Source organism: Crotalus tigris, unplaced genomic scaffold (genome assembly GCF_016545835.1).
Source record: "Crotalus tigris isolate CLP2741 ecotype Arizona unplaced genomic scaffold, ASM1654583v1 scf7180000024376.1991246, whole genome shotgun sequence".
NCBI classification, from domain to species: Eukaryota; Metazoa; Chordata; class Lepidosauria; order Squamata; family Viperidae; genus Crotalus; species Crotalus tigris.
Window position 1 is genome coordinate 1,493,087 of NW_024100546.1, and position 22,810 is coordinate 1,515,896.

General features: G+C 41.6%; 1 protein-coding gene across 7 annotated transcripts in view; it reads right to left on the bottom strand.

Annotated features, from left to right (window-relative positions):
- Window positions 1-22,422, bottom strand: part of PLA2R1 (phospholipase A2 receptor 1) — an 83,950-nt gene extending 61,528 nt beyond the window's left edge. For 3 of the 7 annotated variants that reach the window (XM_039328424.1, XM_039328423.1, XM_039328427.1), the window contains exons 1-7: window positions 22,014-22,303; window positions 16,861-17,241; window positions 15,339-15,512; window positions 14,788-14,961; window positions 13,503-13,616; window positions 11,400-11,543; window positions 837-1,025 (exon numbers count right to left, since the gene is read on the bottom strand). In XM_039328424.1, the coding sequence (XP_039184358.1) occupies window positions 837-1,025; window positions 11,400-11,543; window positions 13,503-13,616; window positions 14,788-14,961; window positions 15,339-15,512; window positions 16,861-17,241; window positions 22,014-22,122 (1,285 nt within the window). In that variant the 5' untranslated portion in view covers window positions 22,123-22,303. Of the gene's footprint in view, window positions 1-836; window positions 1,026-11,399; window positions 11,544-13,502; window positions 13,617-14,787; window positions 14,962-15,338; window positions 15,530-16,860; window positions 17,242-22,013 lie in introns of those variants that run through there. The other 4 variants (XM_039328428.1, XM_039328426.1, XM_039328425.1 and 1 more) reach the window with 4 other exon arrangements.
- Between the last annotated feature and the right edge of the window lie 388 nt (window positions 22,423-22,810).

Sequence of the window (22,810 nt, forward strand, 5' to 3'; positions counted from 1 at the left end):
GGCTTGCAATTATTTTATGAACTACCAAGCCCACCTTGCTTTGAATCTATCAAGACCTCTGAGACATTACACTCACTAAAGGTGATTTCGGTCAAATTATCTTTTCTTTCTTTTAACTTGCTTGCATTGGGGACTGTGCAATAAAACTCGGGCTCGAGAAACTGTGATTCACCAGAGATTGAACTACAGTTCCCAGTATCCCTCATTATTGGTCATGTTAACTGGTCCTTATGAAAGCTGTGATTCTGCAACATCTGGAGGTCTGCAGTCTCCTTACCCATGGAAGTGATTCAAGCTGAGATGTAAATGTGATACATAAAAAAAACAAATATCCAGGGTGCTGGTTATATTAATATGTCCACTAGAAATAAATGGAATGTTAAAAATGATTGTGCATCAGTTGTCCTGGGGCTTTTCAATGACAGTTTGATTTTTGGGTACTAATGTTATAATGGATAATATTTTACACAACCTCGTTACTCCAAGTGTAGTGGATCGTGTTCTCAAGTGGTTATCATCCCCAATTCAAGCCATCTTCCTCAGCATTAGGTCTTTTCCTACTGTTACTTCTGAGAGTTGGAGAGCCAATAATGGTGCAAAGCAGTTGGGAATTTCCCAGTGTAACCCTATCAACTTACAAGAATGCTGTTCCTGAACTTTACAAAGCTGTCTAATAATATTAACTTTTGAACCTTGAGGAAAGTTCCAAAAGAACTTCAGCAAAATTCTAGTACTGTAGTTCAAGTTAAACCAAAACGCCCTCTTAAGAGCATTAAAAATGCAAAAGGCCTATATGGTAAGACAATGTTCAATATCAACTAATTATAAAAAATTACCGTATTGAAGGAGGTTAATAAGCATCTCTGTATCAGCCAAAGAGGTTATGCTAATGAGTGTGCTATTATCATCCTGGCAGGAGAAAAATGCTTCATTCCAGTTCTTTTCTTCTTTATGAAGTTTATAGCAGTAATTATTATGTGGATACCAATTACTGTCACAGATAGTAGGATAAAATTTCCAGGAACCTTTTAATTAAAATATATTAAAACCAGCTATATTAATAGATTGAATAATATCCTACTTTTATATAATTTTATTCCACATAGTATGTGAGAACATTAGCTTTTTCACATTATTTTCTATTTTTATTTACAAAAATAAAAATGTATTAATATATAAAAATACAAGTGCAAAACAGAATAAGAATGTGCAATTACACAAATAAAAACTGCAAAATAATTCTTTGGCAATTTGATCTTTCATCACACTGACTTGATCCACGCTCTGTGAGGTAATGAACAAATTGAAACCTGATCACAACTGACTCTCAGACCTTCCAAATCTTGTATAATTATCTTTCAATCACAAGTATATTTAAAAAACATATTTTTAGTGAAAATTTGTTTAGATATGTGCATGATGAGTAACAATGAAAAAATACATATTTAAATACAAATTAAAAGCCAGAACAGGCAACGCTGTAATATTCGAACAATAATTTATTATACTATTAATCTGCCTGATAATATGTAGTTCACAAATGTTTACATGGCAGTAAATTCTTCTAGCTTTTAAGATATTTTTGTTGCAATTTCTTTTTTAAAAACCCACAGGCATAACTATAAATCATACTGGAGTTTGTGACTGAAAAATAAGTCCAAATTCCATGTTTGGACAATACTTTTGTTAAAGTTAAGTGGTAATTATAGTAATCATATATTTAAATGGACATTTTTATTTTACTTCATATGAAATGTGGGTGGATTGTGAGTAAATATACAGTATGTCCCAAAACAGGACCAAATGTTCTAAATTTATATTAGGGAAATTATCTATATATCTCTTTATATATGTAAAAGCCAAGAGTCTCTCGGAGAAAATAATAAAATTGTGTATGATCATGAAGTGATGATATTTTTGGTTTAAATTTTATTTTTAGAATGTTTGCCATTAATGTCTATAGCAGACATGTCAAACACAAAGCCCAGGGGCCAGATGCGGCCCACAAAGCCATCCTAGAAACAGTAAGGGAACCAGATTCGGTCAGAGATTTGGTTGAAATTTTAGCACAGTATGGACAGGTCTCTGGTTTTAAGGTGAATAAGAATAAAACTAAAATATTATTGAAAATAATAAGGGAAAAGATATTATAGTTGAAGCAACAGGTTATAAAGTAGTTAATAAAGTTAAGTATTTGGGAATATATATTACAACATCTAATGGAAAATTGTATAAGAATAATTATGAACGCTTATGGGTAAAAGTACAAAAATATTTAAATGATTGGCAAAAATTACAACTATCGTTACTGGGGAGAATCTCAGTAGTAAAGATGAATGTTCTACCAAAGTTTCTCTTTTTGTTTCAGATGATACCTATTTTAAAAAAGGATGCTGTTGAGTCCCTCGCGGAAAGCAGGACACGAGAAGCAGTTGTAGTTCTCAGTTTTCTTTATTCTGTGTTCAGCTCACAAGTAGATGGCTTCAGCAGCTCCCAAAACCTCCCAGCTTCTTATATAGGCATTTCCCGGGTCAATGCGATACTTTTCCCGCGCCAGCACCCGTGCATGCGCACGGCGCTGGCGACAGCCTGTCTGGTCCCGGGCAGCTTTGCACCTGCCCGGGACCGCCTGCAAACGCCCCGAGCCGTTTGCAAGGCTCGGGACATAACACCCCTTTCCCCCGGGCTAAAACTACCACCAACATATAATCATTATTTTATACAGTGTTCTGCTTCTCAGTGCTCCTATCGTTACCTGGCTTTTGTTTAGCCAGCAATGTTATGTAATCCTCTAAGTATTTAGGAGACTTCCTTGCTCTCTGTGACCTTCTCAGCTCTGGGTTTCTGACAGGTGTTCCCTGACTGAGGGGTGACAAGAGCCTGTTCCCCTTATCATGCCTTGGTGCCTTCCAAGGACTTTGCCCCAATGCCTGGCCTGCTTGCTCGCCCACCGGGCTCGTCAGGCCAGGGCTTCTGTCACTTTGTGACCTGGTTGACCTGCTAGCTGTAGGCCCTCGGGCCCCTTGAAGTGATAGCCACTGCTGGGCGTCTCTATAGAACCTCCTAGGTCCGTCCAAGACCTGTCAAGAGGCTGTCCAATCCCTAAGCCCCGTTCTGTGTCCGGGCTCGTGTGGGTCTCTGTACCTTCCCAAAACTCAGTTACTCCCTGATTTGGGCTAGAGGTGTTGCGGTCGGGACTTGGTTCCTCGACCACCTCCCTTTAAGTTTGACCCCCTGTAGGATTAGGGGTAAGGTCAGGCCAACTCTGGGGATTGTGTGCCAGCTCTCTTGCGGGGAATGATTTGTTGGGATGCTCCTGGGTATCCTCCGTGACTGGAGTGCTGTGTGATGTGTGTGGAAAGTGAGTATGCCCCCGGGGTGACTCCCTGGCTGGAGTAGGCGTGAGTGCCTGTTGTGTGGGTAAACTCCATGAATTCCTTTTCGGAGCACTTGCGGAAGCTTGAAATGGGCCGTCAGTGGCTCCATCAGTGGAGATGGGCAGCAGCTCGTGCCCTTTCCTTTGCTCCAAAGGGTCCCCCTCCCCCCTGGAAAAGACCCAGGGCTACCTCGTAGGAGAGAGGACCTGTGACCCTGGAAATAGAAGCGGGGACCCATGTATGACCAGGCCCGTAATTGCGAGTCCAGACCGGGGCACCCTCAAGTAGTTGTCTAGGTGCCCTAGGATGTGAAGTAGATGAAGGCAATCTGTCCAGATGCAACCGGTCAAGTTTAGTAGTAAGTTGACGCCCCCAACGAAGTTCAGCTGGGCTTCTCCCTGTAGAAGTGGACGGTGTGGTGCGATAAGAAAGGAGAAAGTCAGCCAACCTGTGATGCCAGTCCCCGTAGGTGAGTCTTTTCAATGCGTCCTTCGTGATGCGCACCATACATTCAGCCATACCGTTGGTGGACGGGTGGAAGGGTGCAGACGTGGCATGACGAATCATGTTTGCCTGTAAGAAAGCTTGGAATTCGGAGGAAGTGAATTGAGGGCCGTTGTCGGACACAATGACATCTGGCAGCCCGTGTGCAGCAAAAATCCCCCTCAGTACCTGAATAGTCTTTGCAGTGGTGGTGGATGAGACAGGTACAACCTCAAGCCATTTTGAATGGCTGTCAACAAGGACCAAGAAGAACTGGCCCTGAAAGGGCCCAGCGTAGTCAATGTGCACCCTAGACCATGGGGACTGTGTTTCCTCCCATCTATGCACGGGAGCTTGGGGCATCTCTGGGCGAGAGCGTTGGCACAGGTGGCATGCATGCACCTTAGCCTCAATATCTTTATCTAAACCAGGCCACCACAAGTGGCTGCGCGCAAGAGCCTTCATACGAACAATGCCAGGATGACCCTCGTGGAGGGATTCTAAGACCCTAGTCCTCATTGAGGTGGGAATGACAACTCTGTTTCCCCAAAGCAGACAACCCTGAGAAAGGGACAGCTCGTTCCTTTTGGACCAGAAACTCTGAAACTCAGGACTAGGGCAGTGCTCAGGCCAGCCAGACAAAACCCAGGAACGGACACGTGAAAGTGTGTGATCTGTACCTGTTTCAGCGGCAACATCCCTGGCACTAAGAGGGAGCTCGGGCAAGGCTTGGATTGATAGAATGTTGACAGCTGGCGCAGGGTCAGCTTCTACTACTGGCAGAGGCAATCTACTGAGGCCATCAGCATGGCCCATTTCTTTCCCAGGCTTGTGGAGTAAAGAAAAATCATATGCAGACAAAAAAATAGACCACCTAAGCATTCTAGGGGAAATGATTTGGGGAGTCTGCTTACGTGTGGTAAACAGTCCCAGCAGAAGCTTATGGTCAGTGAAGACCGTGAAATGCCTGCCATATAGAAAATCATGGAATTTTTTAATTCCAGCAACAACAGCCAGAGCCTCCCTGTCTATCTGAGCGTAGTTGCGCTCAGCAGAAGACAATGTTCTGGAGTAATATGCAACAGGAACCTGAGTTCCATCAGACCTGAGGTGGCTCAGGACAGCTCCTACCCCGTAAGGGGACGCATCACAAGCGATGCACACAGGAAGGGACTCGTTGAAATGTGCAAGTACACTGTTAGAAGTGAGCAAGGCCTTGACTTTGTTAAAACAAGCCTCATGTGTTTGTGACCAGTGCCACACTGCTTGCTTGTCTAGTAGCCTGTGAAGAGGCTCAGCTACACTGGCTTTATGTGGAAGGAAGGAATTGTAGAAATTCAGGAGGCCCAGGAAAGCCTGAAGTTCGGCCTTAGACTTTGGCCTAGGTGCTTCTAAAATAGCAGTTAGTTTGGATTCAGCAGGGTGAATCCCAGCAGCATCAATTTTGAACCCCAGAAATTCAGTAGAAGGTACCCCAATCTTGCATTTGTCTTTTTTGAGCTTGAGGCCTGTTTTCCTGAATCTTAACAGAACAGCCCTTAGCCTTTCAGCTAGAATGTGTGTGGAGTCTCCTGCAATCAAGACATCATCAAAGTAGGGGCAAACCCCTGGTATACCCCATAGTGTGTTTTCCATTACGCTTTGGAAAATCCCAGGAGCGACATTTACTCCAAATTGTAGCCTCTTTACCTTGAAGGCCCCTCTGTGGGTCACAATGGTCTGAGCTATAGCAGCATCATCATCATCAACAGGCAGCTGTTGATATGCTTGAGCTAGGTCAAGCTTTGCAAAAACACTCCCCCCCCTTGAGGGAGGCCAGGATATGACTGACCACAGGAACAGGATAGGCATGTTGCTGCAATGCCTTATTAAGAGTGCATTTGTAATCAGCACAAATGCGAATGTCCCCATTTGCCTTTAGAGGCGTGACAATGGGGGTCTCCCAAGGACTGGAATCAACAGGTTCTAGAATTCCCTGTTGGATCAGTTTGTCTAACTCAGTGTCAATTTTACTCTTTAAAGCAAAAGGGACCCTTCTTGCTTTAATTCTAATGGGAGTGACAGTGGGGTCTAGCTTTAAGGACACAGGGGGTCCTTTGAATGTGCCCAGCTGGGGGCTGAAAACATCTGCAAATTCTTTGCAGACTTCCTGTAGGTCGAGTGTTTATAAGCTGTTGAGTCCTGTGACGTGTATCCCCAGGGCCTCAAACCAATCGAGTCCTATGAGACTCGTTCGTTCACCCCCTACTACTAATAAGTCTAGTGGACCTTCAAAACTCTTGTATTGCACGTTAAGGGTGGCCTCCCCCTTAACACACACTCTTGAATTTTGAAAATCTGTTAACACAATGTCAGAAGGCCTTAACTTGGCCTGAGTTCCACTACCGGAACAAATCTTCCTAAATGTATGCAAGGAGATATTGAAAAGGCAGACCCTGTGTCTAGTTCCATAGATAATGGAACCCCTTGTAGCTTCACCTTGAGTGACAGCTTTTTCTTAATGGGCTTGTGTGTGCCTGTCCTAAGGATGCTTCTTCGCGAAGCGCAAAACCCTACCCTATTCTGGCTGGGAACCCTGGTACCTTTCAGACGCAGTTCTTCCTGAGGTTGTACCTTTCGTCGGCCCAGACACACAGCTGCAATGTGTCCTTGTTTGCCGCATGCCCGGCAGGTAGTGGAGCGGAACTTGCAGTCGGTTCTCCTGTGGCGACCTCCACAGCCGATGCACTTGAGTGGAGCTGAAGAGCTTCCCTTCTGATTTCCTTCCTTCGTGGGGTGGAGACGGTCGACTTCCTCATCCGGATCCTCCTCGGAGTTTCCTTGGACGTCTTCCTGGTGCACGGATGCGACCTCTGGACTGTTTCTGATCGGCCGCATATTCTTGATGGCGCCGCCTGCTGCTTCTTCTGCGGTGACTTCTCTTAAGGCATCTTGGAAGGACAATTCTTCTTTAGCGAAAAGTCTCTGTTGTAGATCTCGATGCCTTAACCCGCACACGAATCGGTCCCTCAGTCGTTCTTCGAGGTCCTTGAACTCGCAGTGCTTGGCGGCCTTCCTTAATGCGGCGATGTATTCTTTGGCCGACTCACCGGATCGTTGATCCCTCTGCTTGAAGGTGTGGCGCCATGCGATGACGGACATCTTAGGCTGGAAGTGCTCCTTCAGTAGCTTCTTTAGATCTGCGTAGCTAACAGACTCTACTGGAACAGGTGCTGCAAGGTTTTCTGCGATTTCGAAGGCGTCTTGACCGCAAACACAAAGCAGGGTGGCAGCCTTCAAGCTCTCTTCCCTCACTTGGTTTGCCTTGAAGTAGTTCTCCACCCTGGCTACGTAGGACTCCCATCGCTCTGGATGTGAGACGTCGAACTCCGAAAGCCTTCCAACCTTTGCCATCTTCAGGAGACGGGTCTATCAGCCAGCCTACCCCCGAATGCGCACTGGATTGGCGAGTAGCTGCCGAGTCAATGCCGTTCCGCCGCTCAGGACTCACTTGGGTAAGCTTACACTTCTTCCTTTCCAGGTGATGTAAGGCATCCCATCCTCGTCGCCAGTGTTGAGTCCCTCGCGGAAAGCAGACACGAGAAGCAGTTGTAGTTCTCAGTTTTCTTTATTCTGTGTTCAGCTCACAAGTAGATGGCTTCAGCAGCTCCCAAAACCTCCCAGCTTCTTATATAGGCATTTCCCGGGTCAATGCGATACTTTTCCCGCGCCAGCACCCGCGCATGCGCACGGCGCTGGCGACAGCCTGTCTGGTCCCGGGCAGCTTTGCACCTGCCCGGGACCGCCTGCAAACGCCCCGAGCCGTTTGCAAGGCTCGGGACATAACAGATGCTAATTTGGATGAGTGGCAGAAGGGTATCAATAAATTTATTTGGGGTGGGAAGAAATCAAGGGTAAAGTTTAAGATTTTACAAGACGCTTGAGAAAGAGGTGGACTTAAAGCACCTAATTTGAAATTATATTATGATGCGGCCACTTTAACTTTAGTAAGCGACTGGCTTAATTTAACAAATAAAAATATTCTTGCTCTTGAAAGTTGGGATTTATTATATGGTTGGCATGCATATTTAATGTTTGATAAGAAAGTAGATTGGGTTTTTAAGTCACACATTTTAAGAAATGCTTTACTTCGAGTTTGGAAGAAGTATTGTAGGTTAAATTATAAAATACCTATTTGGGGGATTCCTGGACAAGCAATTCAGGAGGTTTCTAAGGGGGTGAATTTTGATAATATTTCGTATAAAAGTTACTTATTTGGTCAGGTACTGATTGGCAACTAAGGTCTTCAGATGTGTTAAGGCAAGAAAATATTTTACAATCATGGTTTCAATATTTGCAAATAGTGGAGAGGTGGACCTTAGATAAGAAAGTGGGAATTACTTCAGCAGATGAAAATTTGGTAATTCAGATTAAAGATCAGAAATGTGCTCATATTAAAAGAATTTATAATGAGTTAATAAAATTGGATTCGGAAACAGAGTTAGTAAAAGATTGTGTGATTAAATGGGCCCAGAATATTCAGGAACCGATTTAATTGGATTTATAGGAGGTACTTTGGATTAGAAATGTTAAATTTACGCAGGCTCAAAATTTGAGGGAAAATTTTTATAAAATGTTTTATAGATGGCATCTGGATCCTAAAAAGTTGTCTTGTATGTACCTGAACCTGCAACCTAAATTTTGGAGATGTGGTTGCTTGGATGCAACCTATTTTCATGTTTGGTGGACTTGTAAAAATATTAAAGTCTTTTGGGTTATGATTTGGTGGAACATTCAAAAGGTTTTTAAAAGGAAGATTAAGTTTACTCCCCAATTATTTCTTTTGGGTATTTTTGTGGATTTTGATGCTAAAGAAACTATTTTAATGTTGAATTTAATAACAGCAGCAAGATTATTGGTGGGTCAATATTGGAAGAAAGACTCTCTGCCTTCTTTAGAAGAATGGGTATTTAAGGTTTCTAATTTAGCAGAAATGGCTAAAATTTCTGCTTATTTAAAGGACCATTCACAAGAGAGATATGTTATTGTATGGAGAAGATGGATAGAATATGTTCAGAAGAAATATGGAACTACAAAGTTTCATTTATTTTATGAGTAATAGATTTGTTTATAAAATTATGATGTTAAAGTTTGAAGAGAGTTAAGGGTTAGTATGATTTTGATTATTGTATAATTAGTAAACTTAAATAGATTATGTTTAATATGTTTGTATAACCCTGTACTTGGCTCTGGGAAGTGGGGGGGAGACGGGGGTGGGGGGAGGGAGGTGGGGGGGATGGGTTGAAGGTTAAATAGCTCAGATAAGTAGAAATAGTTTCATTGTATATAATATTATGTTTTATTTTGGAGAGAGGAATTGCTCGGGCATTTCTCCTGGACTGCATCCGGAATGAGAAGATAGAAGGAAAGGGAGAAGTAAGTAGGAAGGTTGAGGAGAAGGAGGAGAGGGGGAGAGTGAAGAAGAAGAGGGAAAGAGGGAAGTGAGAGAAGAGGTTAGAGGGTGGATGCGGTTTGGGGGGAAATGGGTGAGCAATACCGAAAGTTATGTGTATAAATTTATTTTACTCTTTATCTGAAGTATTTTTTATGATGTAATGTAAAATTGAAAATAAAAAACTTTTTACAAAAAAAAAAAAGAAAAAAAAGAGAAAAGAAACAGTAAGGGAATGGCCCCCGTTGCCTGGCCCTGGCCCAGGCTGGCCGGGAGCCAATGTACAATTTTGTGGTGGCCATCTATACTGAAACGCATTCAGTCTTAGCTCCACAAGGCTGTCTGGAAACAGCAAGGAACAAGCCCCTGCTGTGTCGGCCCTGCCCCCTGGGTGCATGCTGGGGAGGTGACAGCTCCCCAGCTGCGTTTCTTGCCTGTTTTTCTCCCTCCTTCATCTCAAATATTTTCCCACCACTCTGTACTTAGGAAAGAAGGAAAGGGAGGGTCTGAGGAAAGTTCTACCTTTTTCCTGCCCTGGTGCCCTTTCACCATCCCCTTACTCCCTCCTCCTGGCCTATCCTGGGGGTCTCCCACCCTATTTCTAAGGAAGCTTTGGATACAAAACCGGGTCTCCTCCCCTGGAGAGGGAATGGGCCTCCCTCTGACTCTGCCCTTGTACCCATCATGAGCAACCTGGCTAGGGAGAGCAAACATAGCAGTAGCAGCCTTGAGGAGGAGGTAAGTGCAGCTGGGTGCCCCCTTGGGGAAGTGGGGCTGGGTTTGGTGCCACGGGTGCTCGAGGGCCAGGCTGGGTGTTTGACCTCTGCTGCCCAGGGCTCCGGCAGCCCACACCACCATCCAGCCCCCCCACATGGCCTGAGAGGAACAGTGAGGCTCCTCCAGTGGACCATGCCTTGGCACTTGCCCTGGTCCCACCCCCTTCTGCCAGAGACCCTCAGATCTGTCCCACTCCTGCCCAGGCCCCCACAGACACCCTTGACGTGAACGATGTAGATCTGGCCATGCCCACCCAGTAGGCCACACCCACTCCATCCATGCCTACCCAATAAGCTGCATGCCCCCTGGCCACACCTACTCACCCCCCTTGAGGGCAACCACACTGCTGATGCGTCCCTCAATGAAATTGAGTTTGACACCCCTGGTCTATAGACCCAAGAATACAGCGGTAAATAACAACAACAAAAACAATAACATTTAACTGGTGATTATTTTTGCAGCTGTTTGGTGATGCAATATCATTTAGTTACCCCAAAATAAGATAATAAAATTGCTGAGACTGAACTTTACAAGATTTGACAGTTTTACATGAGTTCTTATCACAATCTGGTGATCTTGTAAATCTTCAGCTTTTTTTCCTTTCTAGTTTAGGAAATTGTGCCTTGGTATCCAACATTTAAAAAATACATTGACAAACCCAACATTATGGATTATTATTTCATGAGCTATACCTAATATTGTCAATACCTAAATTACAATCACATGATTTAAAAAAAAATGAGGGCATTCATTTACTTGGAAATGTCAATATGTTTCCACTGAAGAATATTATTTCATTTCTTAGATATATCAACATATATACATATAAATTAAATGCAACATTTACTCTGAGCCCTTGGCATGCAGAATAAGTAAACATACAAAAATGCTTAGCAGAGCTGACTATTTTTTATGGATTTCCATTAAGAAGCTCAGACTGCTGGTATATTTCCTTTATGTGGAATCCACAAGTATATTTCACTGGAGTTTACGTAATATAAACATAGGTTGTTTACTCCTGAAATCTACCAGACTAGATGGGAAGAAAATCTTTTGGCAACATTGATTTTTGATTGTAAAAATTATGTTTTATGCCTCCAAAATGGCACAAGAGAATTCTTAGATATTCCACCAGCATCAATGTTTATTTCATTAATTTAAAAATAAGGGGGCTATACTCTGTACTTCTATTATTTCTTTGCATCCAAAGCATAAATACCATATATCAAACTGTCTAAATCTAACCATGCACTAATGTATAATAGAAATGTCATTTTATTGCAAATAGAATTAGAGAGTGAAATTACAATACTTTGATAGTGATAACTTACCAACTGCTTCATGGTCAGTAGCATTTAAGTATTTTTTGCATACATATGGTAGTCTAGACTCACATGAGTAACTTGGCCAATCATTCTGTATTTTTAAATTAAAAGCTTTACAATGAGCTGGTCCTAGAGAACCGTCAATGGGATTTGTGAACACATTTATAATAATTTATATCCTTGCAAAAAGAAGCAAAATAGTCAGAGAAAATACTCCAGTGGCAGGAAAACATCTGTAACTTTTAGCCCCCATTGACAGGGGACTCTCAAGCAATAACATGTTTTTTCTGTGCACAGAACACACAAACATTATCCCATCCCTCAGGTGTTCTTACAATATACCACTCAGATTTCTTGTGTGATGACACATGGAAGGGTGATTCAAGAGTTCCGGCATTACTAGTCATTGGCAAACCATGTTGCCTATAAGAAAAAAAAGTATGCCTGAAGTAGCTGGGTCAACTTCCAAATCAATTATGGGTTCAACTCTTGATAATAGATTGATATCAAAATTGAATTACTGGCTTCTACTAAGGTAGTCAATTCTTAGCTTATTCTATGAATGTTGAAAGGAAGGAGACAACTCGCTGCAGCCAACTCGCCATGGCCAACTCACCATGGTCAACTTGCCACAGCTAATTTGCGGTGGTCAACTCGCCATAGCCAACTGGTTGTGGGACAACTCAACAATTCAATTTAATTATTTAAAGTAATTAAAAAGATTGTTTTGTCATTCACATTTAATTTTGTCTCTCCTTTGGCATCCTTTCTTTAATGATTCTATTCCACTATTTCTTCAATATAAGTGTAACTCTTGTCCTATGGCAAGTTGTCCCAGAGTGAGTTGGCAATGGCGAGTGGTCCTATGGTGAGTTGGCATGCCGAGTTGGCTATAGCAAGTTGGCTGTGGCGAGTTGTTGTAGAACCAAGGTTAAAGGTTAAATGCACAATGCTTATGGTATGAGCATGTTTGTCTAGAAAATCTGTGAATCCAGCTTCTGCATTTTTTTTTTCTTCAGTCATGTCTGATTCTTGGAGACTGCCTGGACTAGTCTTTGTATTTCTGTTTTTCAGAACTGGTTTGCCATTGCCTCTTTCCTAGGGCTGACAGAGAGTGACTGGTCCAAAGTTACCCAGCTGGTTTTGAGTCTAAGAAGGGATTAGAACTGAGGCTCCTGGTTTCTAGCCTGATGCCTTAACCCCTATAGCAAATTGCTTCTCTCTTGCATATTAGCATGCATTTTAAAATCACATTCAAGAAATAATCTCACAAGTTTGCTATACAGAGAGAGAAAATAACAAAGTTTCAAATTAGAAATCATAGTATGAATTTCATAAAACCTATCATCTTGCCACAGTTCTTTTATTTTGTGAACTGTAATTCGAAGACTGTATGTGGCCTTAATTCAATAATACTGAATAATTCATAATACACCATTTTGTTGAACACATATAGCACATCTAATTCTTCAAGAACAGCAAGAAAGTCCCTCTTTAGCATGTTAAGTTATGCAAATATTCTAACATGCTATTTCACATGTTCTAAGAAAGAATTTTTCATATTTAAGATTATGCACTGCTTAAATCATATCAGCAGCATTCCTTTCATTGGCACTTTGTACTAAAAATGTGGTAGGGAAGCAAATGATAAGATATTTTAAGATATATATTTTAAAAGAGAGAAAAAGAAAAACTAAACAGTATCAACCTGTCAGATAGAATTTGTGAGAAATATGCCTCTATTCAAAAGCAACCATTTCCTCCTATAATAGACAGAATTAGTTGATTCACTCAATCTATAACAGGGGTCTGCAACCCTGGGCCACAGACTAGCACCAGTCCGTGGCTCATCAGGAACTGGGCAGCGCAACCAAGCAAAGCCCCATCTGTGCATGCACAGAATCCAGGCACTTGTAAAACATGCTCCCCAGTCCATGGAAAAACCGCTCTCCACGGAACTGGTCCTTGGCGCTAAAGATTAAGGGTGCTGATCTATAGGACTGAGCTTATGGTTTTCCTAATCCCTCTCTGCTAGTACATTGTCAGCTGATTATTGATATTAGTTGCAATACGCAGGCATAACAGTACTGTAATAAATCCAAGTGGTACCCTTTAGCCAGTTCACCAAAGCCAGAGGTGCACCATCTGACCATTGCCAGCCAGCAGTTTCATCTAGTTGATTTAAGCCTGTCCATATCATAGCTTCTTTTGTGTTCAGTTGCTCTGTAAAATATATTAAACACTCATAAACATGTTGCCATTCAGATACCATCAGTTTACTCTCAATGATGCAAGGCACAAATTTTTAAACCAACAGAATGCATGGCTCTCCTTTGCCAAATGAGATTTCTGCAGCAGATGTAGAAGTCAGCATTCTGTAATTATTGTTTTCAGAAAACATCTGGATTTCTTCTTCCTTTCTCTTAACTCTCTTTATCATGTCAACTGTGCAATAAGGAAATAGAAATTAACCAAAGCAGGGAACTTCAGATAAATTCAAAAGAGTTGTTTATTTCATGGACTTCAAAAGCTAACAAGCAATCATTTAAGCAGTGCTGCTCCAGCCAAAAAGGATAAGCTGAATATGCACAACTAACCTATCCCAGACAGCTGTACCCAACCTTTTCTTCTAAATCAGTGTTTTTCAAAATTGGCTACTGTAAGATGTGTGGATTTCAGTTCCACACAATTTCACAATTCAGTTCTCAGAATTCCCCAGACACCATGATATTTGGGGAAGTCTGGGAATTAAAGTCTACACTGTCTTAAGGTACTTAAATATGAAAAACACCTAAATTGTTCCCATAATATAATCCATGTGTCATGAATAAAAAATCATAGAAGGCCAAAAAAAAGTAGAGGCAACAAAGTAAAGAGAAATGGTAACTTCCTATTAAAAATCTACTGTCTTCAGCTCCAAATAAGCTGCTATTGAGGAAAATGTCAAGAAAATGGAAAAAGGATGGGAAATCAGTTGAGAAAATGCAATATGTCCTTTTGAATTAACTAGCAATTAAGACTGCTGCCCCAGTGGACTACAGAAGCTAGCTAGAAAAATACATGTGTTCCTTTCCACCACAAAATTCCCATAGCCACACCAACAGATTGCAGGAAAAAAGAATTTGCAAATCTAAAAGTCTCTGTCGCTTATTCGTGTAGTATTAAATTTTGGTTTTCTTTCAGCCTGATGCCAATCATTTCTCTTGAGATGATGCATCTCTAAATCCCTAACCATTTTCCAAGTTGATTGGAGTCATAACAGGTTGACAAACACTAATTTACTGTTATTTATAAACTCAGACAATGAGATTTCCTAAACAAGAATCAGAATAATTGGGGCTTCCTTGAACGTTCTTATATTCCAGATTTCACTTATAATCACTTTTAAACTTACCAATTAGACCACCAATATACTCCTGTTCCTTCATATCTGTGATACTTAGCAGATCTGCTCCTTGTCCCTGACATGCCACACGTGCCTCATTCCAGGAGAGAACAGAAAGAAGATTGATCTGGTAACAAATCTGAGTATCTGCATTTATCTTCCAAAAAATATCACAGCCAGACCCTGTGTAGAAAACACAGCGTGATATTACAAAATCATTAAGAAACATAACACTCCTAATGTAACAATCTAAATTAATTAACACCTAATGGAAAAGTGGAAATGCTAAGATGATATTATTATGAGCATACTAAGTTGGGAAATAGGATGCACTCTGAAATTCAAAATTATCTTCATATTTCAAATAACTTTTAATAATATCAATGAATAATACAATTTAACAATTCAGGAAACAGTATTTTGAATTGATAATCAGCATCCACCCATATACATACGTCTCCACCCCATGACTACTATTCCAGTTATTAATCTAATAACTTCAGGCCAATGTATGTATCATTGCTACAAACAAATAAAGGAGTATATTAATTGCTACATACCAGAATTTGGGCACAATCCCCATTTTTCATCTTGTTCATAGTGGCTTGTTGTGGCACACCAAGGATAGCCATCTTCTCTGAAATCTCTGATACATTCATAGTGCCATTTATTGTTGTGTTTAAATGGAAAAACACACGGCAAACCAAGGGAATTTCCCAACAGGGTATACATTTCTGAATGGAATAAAATACTGCTGATACATCATTTAGAAACAAAATTGAAAAGGTGCAAAAACCTTTAATGGATATTCCTCCCCCCTAAAAAGAAGATCTGGTATTATAATAGTTTTGTAATTTGCAACAGTACATGTACTTTCACTGAAAGGAAGGACTCTGCTCTATCAATTTTTAATAAGGCTTACATTATGATAGCAACAACTTGATTTGCACTTGATAATTTTTGTAATAGCATTTGCCATCAGTCAGTTAATAAAGCTGTCCAAAGGAGCGCCCATACAAGCCTGCTGTAGTAGTAACATCTTAAAGTCTAACAAATTCATTACAATATAAGCCTCTTGCTTTGTAATTAATATATTTGCTATTTGTATTTTTGCAAGTTCAGGACATGTGATATTCATGGATTTGTAAGTACAGTACAAATTGCCTTTACTAAGTTTTCAGAGCCAAGCACTACAATTAGAGTATTTCTCAAGTAAAAAAAACTGAGCAGGAGTGGCTCATTACTATATTTTCAAGCCAGATATAAAATTTAAAAGTCATTCCCATGTTATCATTTTCATACTGATTTTTCTTACACTTAAGTCTTGAGAAGGACATACAAAACATTTGTAAATGTGTCTTCTTATATCATTATGCTGAACTATTCCTAGGATGGCTGTGTATTTTGTAATTCATCAGGTTTCTTGATAACTAAGGTGAAAGATAAAGCTGATCCATAAAGATATGTAGAATTGATCTAAAAAGCCCCACATTGCATTATGACTCTTTTCTTCTGGCATATACATCAACACTGTATAATTGCAGAAAATCCAAGCAGCAAGGTAATGTTGCTGAGGGCTAACTACTGGACCTTCCACATTACTTATCATGGAAGTTATAAATCTAACCAATTCCCCTATTAACTCTATAACCCACTGTAGATCTCTATGTGAATTGAACCTACTCAAGTGTTCACAACCTGCCTTCTGCTCTGCTCCTTTCATGTATCCAATAGTAAGCCAGAATTCATGTCTGCTTGTTTATGACCTGTTGAGCAACTAAATAGGCTTTATAGACCATGAATGCTGATTCACATGGAAGAAATTTTACAAAATATCTAACGATATGCCAGGTCCTGGATACATGGGCCATCGTGTAAAAGGCAAGAATTATGCCAGCACAGTGTTTAGCATTGGAGATTTTTATACATTCAAATTCTATGCAGCATAGGTTGTTGATGCACCCAACTGATAGCAAACAGAAGTAATTATCTTAATCATATAGCAAGATGCTGTTCTTATAACTCCCATGTTTAAGAACCACCTGTATTATTAAGGGAAGCATGACTTGGAAAAAAAATTACCTTCAAATGCATGTTCACAAAGGTCATCATGTGACATGAACTGTTTCCATCCATAGTTGGAAATCCTTTTAACTACAATAAATCTGCTATTTTCAACTGCTAATTTGAACTGTGATGCCCCAATAAGTGCCTTCCCATGGCACCGCCACTGCAGCAAATACCGAGGAGAGTCACATTGTGTCATTACTAGTGAGGGCTCCGGGTTACTGAGGTTCAGCCCCAGGCATCTGCTTCTGCCTATGTTGAAAAGCTGCTGTTTAGAACCCCATTTCCACAACATGTGTTTAGAAACTTGATTGCAGTTTTCAAGGATGAGCTCGGATGTTTCAGCGGTAATGCATGTACTCAAATTCTCACTTTGAATAATAAATATTCCTTTTCCTAGGACAAAGAAAGTTTTGTTTCAGATTATGTATACAGTAGGGCAGATGTGTTCTCTAGCTCAGGGGTCCTCAACCTTGGCAACTTTAAGACTTGTGGACTTCAAATCCTAGAATTCCTCAGCCAGCAAAGCTGGCTGAGGAATTCTGGAAGTTGAAGTCCACAAGTCTTAAAATTGCCAAGGTTGAGGACCCCTGCTCCAGCTGGTTTGGGCTGTTAGAAAAAGGCCTTAAATTTTTGCCCAGATTATATCTAACCAAAATCTTACATTTTTTTCCTGCTTTCTCAGTAAATTGGCTTAGCTAACCAAAACAGGAAGGAAAGCCCAGAAGGCATCTGATGAGGATTAGGGATACATGGCAAAGCAAAGCTAGAACCTTGACAGGACTGCCACACCCTCGGCTCTCCAGAGAACCAGCTGTTCCAGGGACAACTGGAAAAAGTCTGACCTTAGTTCCAATTATACTGAAAACTTTGGAACTCAAGCATACAATGAGCTTCTATTAGTTCTTTTCTTAATGGAACTAGATGTACAGATAGCCCTCAAATTACAGCCATTCTTTTAGTGGCCATTTGAAGTTACAACAGCACTGAAAAAATTGACTTATGACTAAAGTTTATAGCCCTGAAAAACAAAAATAGTCAAGTTGCTAGGACTGGGGACAGAATTTTGAGAATATTACAAAAAAGACTGCAATAGCTATTCATGAAACACCAATTTTCTTGTAGAGAAACTGATGAGATTGTTTCTTATTCTTCTTCTAACCCTCAGATTAGAACCTGCTACCATCCCGTTAAACCATTGTTTTTTCCTGGAAATTTTAACAAAATATAGGTAGCCCTCGACTTACAACAGTTCATTTAGTGACTATTCGAAGTTACAACGGCACTGAAGAAAAGTGACTCATGACTATTTTTTCACACTTCAGCATCCCTATGGATATGTGATCAAAATTTGGTCGCTTGGCAACTGACTCATATTTATGACAGTTGCAGTATCCCAGGCTCATGTGATTTCCTTTCGTGATCTTCTGATGAGCAAACTCAACGGGGAAGCCAGATTCACTTAACAACTATGTTACTAACTTAACAACTGCGATGATTCATTTAACAACTGTGGCAAGGAAGGTTGTAAAAATGGAGCAAAATTCACTTAACTGTCTTGCTTGGCAAGGGAAATTTTGGGCTCAGCTGTGATCGTAGATCTAGGCTTTAGTTTCTCATTACCGTATATTCCGGCGTATAAGACGACTTTTGAGAGCGATGAAACAGCCTCCGAACTCGGGGGTCGTCTTATACGCCGAGTCATAACGTTTATTTATTTATTTATTATTTCCGGCGTATAAGATGATGTTCTAGGCATGCGACTCGGTGTCGATCATCTTATACGCCGGAAATGACGTCATTTCCGGCGTATAAGATGATCGACACCGAGTCGCATGCCTAGAAAGTCATCTTATACGCCGGAAATAACGTTATAAACTACGTTTATTTCCGGCGTATAAGATGACTTTCTAGGCATGCGACTCGGTGTCGATCATCTTATAAGCCGGAAATGACGTTATTTCCGGCGTATAAGATGATCGACACCGAGTCGCATGCCTAGAAAGTCATCTTATACTCCGGAAATGACGTCATTTCCGGCGTATAAGATCATCGACGCCGAGTCGCATGCCTAGAAAGTCGTCTTATATGCGACTCGGCGTCGATCGTCTTGCGACCCGGCGTCGAACTCGGGGGTCGTCTTATACGCCGGGTCGCCTAATACGCCGGCATATACGGTATTTTATTTTTTAAGCCTATGCAAATCTCACAGGCACTCTTGTAAATAGAGATCATGCTAGAAGCTGATACCTTGCTTTGCACCTGCAGCTTCCAATTAAAAATAGCAATAGTATCCTAAGGATAATTAAAATCAAGATGGTGACAAGGGAGATGTCCAAAAGCAACATTTAACACATATATGTTCTAAAATCCTGATCTCATTCAAAATCACAACAAAAGTGTTTTGTGCACCATGGTTTTTTTTCACAGCCATCCATATTTAGCTTTCAATTGGACAAATGAACAATTTACACTCAGTCATACTTTAGATTAGGCTTCTTCAGTATCAAAAAATTTCAAGTATGAATAAGGTGACCAACTTTTTTACAATGAAAAGGAGGACACAAATAAATTGAAGAAAAAATATCGTAAATAAAAGAAACATTTTATTCATTGCAACAATAATACAGAATACACTATAATATGATAAATGCATAATAAAAAAAATTTGTAACAATAACATTTTATATTGTAATTATGCTTACATGCTGCGCCCCCGCCCGCAGCCGCCCCGCCAGCACTGCTGCCCCGGCGTGTAGAGCGGGCCCCACGGCTCCCAAAGCACCAGCTGCACTGACTCTGGCACCAGAGGGCAGTCCGCCATCAACACACCCCGCCTGCAGCCGCCTCGCCAGCACTACCGCCCATCCTGCGCAGCCCCATGTAGAGCAGGCCCCACGGCTCCCACAGCACAGGAGGCAGCCGGCCACCGCCGCCCCTCACACCCCCACCCGCAGCAGCCCTGCCACCCCTGCCTCTTGCTCCCACAGCCATTATTGCCCTAACAGGGCCGAAGATCAAGAGAAAGTTACTGTGGTGTCACCACTCCAGTCTCCTCCAGGTATCTTCAGGACTAACTAGGAGATGGTGTAGTTGGGTAGCAGGGAGGGATGCAAAGTTCCTGCCAATTCGCCTTCACTGCAGACAACTTATATGTGCAAAGTTTGCCGGCTGGGTTTTTTCATACGCGCTCAGCAGCAATTCCTATTGGCTTTCGAAAGCCAATAGGGGGAGTAGCACAGCTCATCCAAAAATTGAAAAAAAAAAACATCAAAAAAAGGTGCCAGAACACCGTTCTGAGTGTTGTATGGGGAAAAAAAAAGCCTTGCAGATTAGTCTTCAAATATCAAAAAGGAGGACATGTAGGAGGACACTTTTCGAGGGAGGACAGAACTCACAAAAGGAGGACTGTCCTCCCTAAAGGAGGACGGTTGGTCACCTTAAATTTATGAAGGCAGACAGGGATACTGTGCTCCACCTTCAACCTCTCTATCTCCAAAGTACTCATGTTGTCAGGGAAGTGCTGAAAAAAGTCTCGCAATCATTTCAACAAAATGTGTGAATTACACCTAATCAGAAACTCAACATAGTGTAATCACTCTCCCTGTCTGAAGACAGTGGCAGCCTACAGTTCCCCTTCTCTAGGAGAAAAAGTTTGCCTGTCTGCCCTCCATATTTGAAATTTTGATTACCTAGAAAAAAATTGGGAATCAACTGGCTGGACTTCATCTAGTTTAATAATCCTCAGGTATTGTTTCAGCTAAAAAGAAAAGCACTTTCTCTGAGGAAAAATTCCCCAACTTCATCTTTTGATACTATCAAAATAGAAATTGAACAATTCTACACACGCCTGCAGCATTACATGATTTGCTTTTTCTATTTTATCATACGTATATGAACAGATGGCAAGGGTCACTGAGAAAGGGAAGCAAATAACTTATGTAGGCAGTCAGAAATTTGGAAACTAAGGCATTTAGGGCTCTCTACCTCAACACTGCAAGTAGTATTCCTCATGCTTCGAATAGTCCCAGAGACAGTTTGCAAAAGATTTTAAAAGTGTTTACACTAGTAATGTGTTCTGGAACAATGATACGTTATCACTAGTAATACAGATAGGTTCACAGTAAACAGAAGAAATCAGTGTTACAGTCATAAACATACTGCTACTTAATACAAACAAAATGATATTCCCTCACATAAGAAACTGCCTGGAAAATGTTAAAATGCAGAGTCACATATAAGCAGATAATTGCACATGCCAGCTACATGCATAAAGCAGAGTTAAAACTGGGAATTGGAAACTCATTTTGTAGGACTGAAGCACAAATGTGAAGAGCTGGTCATGCGCAGCACACCGAGTGTTGAAAAAGTACAGGTAGTCCTCAACGTACAACCACAACTGACCCCCAAAATTTATGTTGCTAAGTGAGAAATTTGTTAAATGAGTTTTTCCCCATTTTATGACTTTTCTTGCGCATTTGTTAACTGAATCACTGCAGTTGTTAAATTAGTAAAACAGTTGTTAAGCAAATCTGGCTCTGCTTGTCAGGTTGCAAAAGGGGATCACATGACACTGGGACACTACAGCCATCATAAATGTGAGTCAGTTGTCAAGCATCCAAATGCAAATCATGTGATTATGGAGATACTGCCATGGTCATAAGTGTGAAAAATGGTCATAAGTCACTTTTTTCAGTGCTGTTGTAACTTTGAATGGTCATTAAGCAAAGTCGAGGACTATCTGTACAATAAACTAAAGCCAAATTAGCCAAATTTGGCCGCTCAGTTGTGCACTCTGGTGGTTAAATGGGTTTTACGTAGTCAAGCCTAGCAGAGAGCTAGAACTGACTGGTAAGGTCTCTGACCGGCATTTCAACTGGGAGGAATAGGAAATAAATTCCTCTGGACGTAGTAAGTTTTATTTCCTAAAGAATGATCCTTAAGGATTTGGTTCCAGCTTCCCCCCCCCCCCGCCTCTCCCTGGAGTGAGAGTTGTATCAAGATAAAGCATTACTCTTTATGCTAACCCGCTATATATAATCAGCTAATAGCAGGAAAGGAATGAATTCGAGGGAGAGAAAGAGAGAAAAAGAGCGGGAGAAAGCAAACAGCGAAATCTCCCTCAAGACAGCCGTCCGACCAATGGTTCAGCCGCCCGTCCAACTTACTCAAGAAGTAGGGCAATTGGTCCTGCGTCAACGCTGCAAGTTCCCTTTCGGCCAAGCAGGAGCAAACTACCAGCATGGAGCAAGCGAGGGGGAACATTGCCCCAAGCATTTTCCACCGGACTGAAAGGCTCTCGACTAACCAAGCCTTCGCGGAAATTACAGCACCAACCTTGGGGTGAGGAGACCCAGAGAAAGACAAAGGGGCGGTGGAGGGAGCCGCCGCGACTGCTCCTCTTGCTCTGGGGCCCAGCCGGGAAAGAGATATACTGACAGACCTTCCCCCATCGCTGCCTGAGGGAGGAGAGAGGCGTTTCCCATTTTCCCCCCGTCCCGGGGGAGGAAGAGAAGGACCGCCGAGCTTGTACCCGGCTCGCAAGTAGGCTATCCGCGTACGCTCCAAGCTGGCTAGGTTAACTCTGAAACAAACTACGAGGGGAAAGAAGCCACCGGGCTCTGGCTCCGTTTTTTTTTTCATGGACCCCTCTCGGTTTTCAGGATCAGGGCGGTAGAGTGCAGAGGTGAAGCTCCTGAGGGGAGCCGAAAGAGATGAAGTATTAGCCTGGAGCCTTGCAGCCCAAAAGCCCCTCGCAGGGCTGTAAACACCGTGATGTTTGTCATTTTCACAGAGGTATGCAGTTCTAGGAAAGATCGCAGGGAGGTGAATATGGCATATTGTTTTTCATTTCACTTTAGGAGGGTTATTCTCGTGTTGTTGCAAGCCCCATCTCTCATACTGCAATTCTAGAAGTAAATATTGGCCATTTTCATGTTTTAAAAGTTCCTGTAAATATATATGT